The sequence below is a fragment of the Ornithodoros turicata genome, unplaced genomic scaffold, assembly GCF_037126465.1.
Source record: "Ornithodoros turicata isolate Travis unplaced genomic scaffold, ASM3712646v1 Chromosome23, whole genome shotgun sequence".
Lineage (NCBI taxonomy): Eukaryota > Metazoa > Arthropoda > Arachnida > Ixodida > Argasidae > Ornithodoros > Ornithodoros turicata.
In genome coordinates this window covers 1,635,670-1,638,887 of record NW_026999342.1, presented here as the reverse complement: position 1 = coordinate 1,638,887, position 3,218 = coordinate 1,635,670, and the positions used below count along the sequence as shown (strand labels likewise).

Sequence of the window (3,218 nt, the reverse complement as noted above, 5' to 3'; positions counted from 1 at the left end):
GAAAAGGGACGACACCTTTCTTGAGACACTGATTCCAAAGATGGAATGGTTTTATTTTAAATTTTACAAGGCAGAACTCATAAGTATGTACAGGTAAAATATGTAATGCCTACTTATGTAACCCAGGAATTTTGTCTAATATACTGTGTGAGAAAGACCTGATGCTTTATTATAAGGAAAAGGCACTGTGATAATATCTAGTCACTTTCTTTTGTTCACTAGTCAGTTATTTTACCAATGTGCAATAAAGAACTTATTTTGTTAAAAGCAGTGTTGTCTTTGTTTGATTTCTATTTTACAGCAAGGCACACAATGGGTCTAGTACTGCTCGCGGCACAACTGTCTGAAATCCTCATTCGACGGTTGCCCGCCTCCTGAAGTGTTGTATCATTATGTTTGACAGTGGCCATTACAAGGATATTTGTCGGAAGAAACAATCTTGCAACACCTAGAAATTGCACATAGATAAAAATTGTTCTGACGATTTCATACAGTTATGTCGCAAGCTGCAGATGGTGATTTACACGTGGAATGTCAACAATGGAAGGCAATGCTTTACACAACACTGTTCTCTTAAACAACAAGAATTAGCAGAGGCAGGCTGCCAACATGGACGAAACAAATATGTAAGCCTCCAGTTCCCAGAATCAATTAATAAACCGACTCGGGAAAAGGTGCTGATGCCAGGAATCAAACCTACACCCTCCTGATTTCCTGTCAGGGGTGCTACTCTTAAACCATGACAGCTGGACTTTCTTCTGAGTTAGGGTGCCCAAGTACAGAGCAGAAGGGCAACAAATCAGGTTCTTTCCATTCTCACTCATGCACAGATTCATACACGAGGCAGGGCAATATCTTGTGTAAATGACGAGAATTAGCAGAGGCAGGCTACAGACATGGACGACACAGAATCAGTTAAATTACATTGCCTTGACTAATGCTTCTTTACCTTGGACCAACAAGATGACGCCCTGCCTCATGTCTGAATGTATGAGCGAATGAGAAAGATGTAACAGAGAATGGGAGGAATGTGATTGGTTGTCCATCCTCCTCGTACTTGAAGCCTTCTAACTCAGGAGAATGTGCTGCTGTCGTGGTGCAACAGTGGCGCCCCTAACCAGAATTCAGGAAGGCCTAAGCTTAATTCCTGGCGTCAGCACTTTTCCCCTGAGTCATATATTTCTCTGTTCTCTTTCTTCACAGATTTTTAAATATGGGCTTCTGCATGTTTGCAAGAACGCAGCATAGAGTTACTATTTTGTCCACATGATTTCTGAGCTCTTGGGGCAACTTTGCATTCAAGATGTTAAATATTTTGATTCTTTGAATGCAGCGTTCTACGTGAACACGATGGGAAGCTATCTTGTAGGTACGTTCCACTTCTAAAGCTGTGAATTGCTCATTCATTCGAGCAAAAGGTGGGATCTCCAGCGTAACCTGGCGTGCATCTAGGTCACACCGGATATGGGGAAATCCTTTGTCAGCCATCACAAGATCATTGGGTTCGAGCAAGTCTAGCAATCCAGAGTTTGCTGTAATGTAAGTGTCACTTGAGCGCCCTCCAAAGACACGGGAAACAAATGATATGAAGCCGCAAGGGGTCACACCAACTAGGAATTTCAATGTGAAGTTGCTCTTGTAGCTGCTCCAGCAATTAACTTGTTCACTGACTTCAGGGGGCTTTTCAATTGGCACTTCTGTACAATCTATGATTACCCTGCATGTTGGGCACTTTTCCCGAAAAGAATGGGGCATCGTCTCTTGCACTACCTCTCGTGGAAACCATATTAACCACCCTTGCGTCTTCGAATACAATGTGTCCAGAGTGGCATAGAATGTGCGGGAAGCTGTCGTGCGGTGTACACTGAAGAGGGCACCCAGCGCAGCAAATGTCAGGGCATGTTTCATCTTCATTAAGAAAAGCAGAAGGCGACTCTCACGGCTGATGTCCATTGCACGTGGAGTCTTCACCTACACACACACAAAAGAAAAAGGAATACCAGTTAGCAGAGTGTAATTATTTCTCTTTGTATAACTGGAGAAGTATCCTAACTTCTTCGGGCTCGTATATTGGGTTCAATATAAATTTTGCCTTTGCTGGTATTACAAGACCCTCGCACCTGTGTCAACAACCCCAGCAGAACTGCGAAGCAGGTAGGAGACACTCCCGTCAGGTCCTTTAGGACTTCAGCATGGTCGCTTTCAGATGTCACAGAGTCGTAGCCACGGAAGCCTCTCGGCTGAAACTGATCTGCATTTACGGTTCCAATGCCTTTTTCACATGTCTCTTTTGGGGACATCAGGAACGAGCTGCATTGTACAGATGCCTCAGAAACAGTCGCGATAAGTGCACAACTGAGGAAAATACCAGTTGTGTTGCCACAACTTTCGTCTGTTTGTGTAGCAACCTAATAGAGACAGGCTGACATTTCACGCATGCCTTCAAGTATTTCCTTTTGTACATACCTCATGCATCTGGCCAGCATCTGCTTCACTCAGAAAAGATGACACCAACGTTTCATTGCATGGAGCCTCATCTGGTGTGTCGCTGTAGCACATGGCGTCATCAGTTCCATCTGCATTTGTCAAAATGGCATCATCAGCTCCATCTGCTTCATCTGTATTCGTCGAACGTACAGGAGTGTATGCCCGCTTTCTCCAGCTTTGTAGAAGAATCAAATTTTTGTCAAATTGGTTTAGTTCTGAATTCATGTAGCCGCTTTCACCGAAATTAAATATTCAAATGTTTGTGAAAGGAAACGAACAAAAAGTTGTGAAATCACAAATGTGGCTCACCGATTGTAGCGGTTACTTTTGTCCTGGACAATCGTGCTCACGTTGCGGTACGACGACGGAAAGATGGTCGGGGCGTAGGACGGAGAAGAAGGGTCTGTCGACGGTTTACCGCCCACAAAGTGAGTGCTGCATATCTTTGACCACATGGATGGTTGCCACTCAGTTCCATCGCCACTACAAAGAAGTTCTGCAATTTAAGCTCATAGCCTTTTACAGAGCGGTATGCGACATCTTGACACTCACTTGACACGCCGTACGCTGCGAATCCACCGCTCTCTTTGATCTTGGAAGCACGGCCGCGTCGAAAACCGAAAAAACTTGGTTCCTGGCGGGCACTTCTTGTATGTGTTGCTACAATTTACGATGCAACAGTTTGTGCGAGACATTCCGAACATTCCGCGTTGCTCCGGCTATCGCAAATA

At 44.3% G+C, this 3,218-nt stretch overlaps 1 protein-coding gene across 1 annotated transcript; it reads right to left on the bottom strand.

The window, feature by feature from the left end:
• Positions 1–1,155: 1,155 nt before the first annotated feature.
• On the bottom strand, positions 1,156–2,964 carry LOC135373250 (uncharacterized). The gene is made up of 4 exons (XM_064606482.1): positions 2,797–2,964; positions 2,467–2,662; positions 2,121–2,408; positions 1,156–1,971 (listed from the first exon to the last, which is right to left on the bottom strand). The coding sequence occupies exons 1-4, from the start codon at positions 2,940–2,942 to the stop codon at positions 1,198–1,200; spliced, it is 1,404 nt and encodes a 467-aa protein (XP_064462552.1). The 5' UTR covers positions 2,943–2,964; the 3' UTR covers positions 1,156–1,197.
• Between the last annotated feature and the right edge of the window lie 254 nt (positions 2,965–3,218).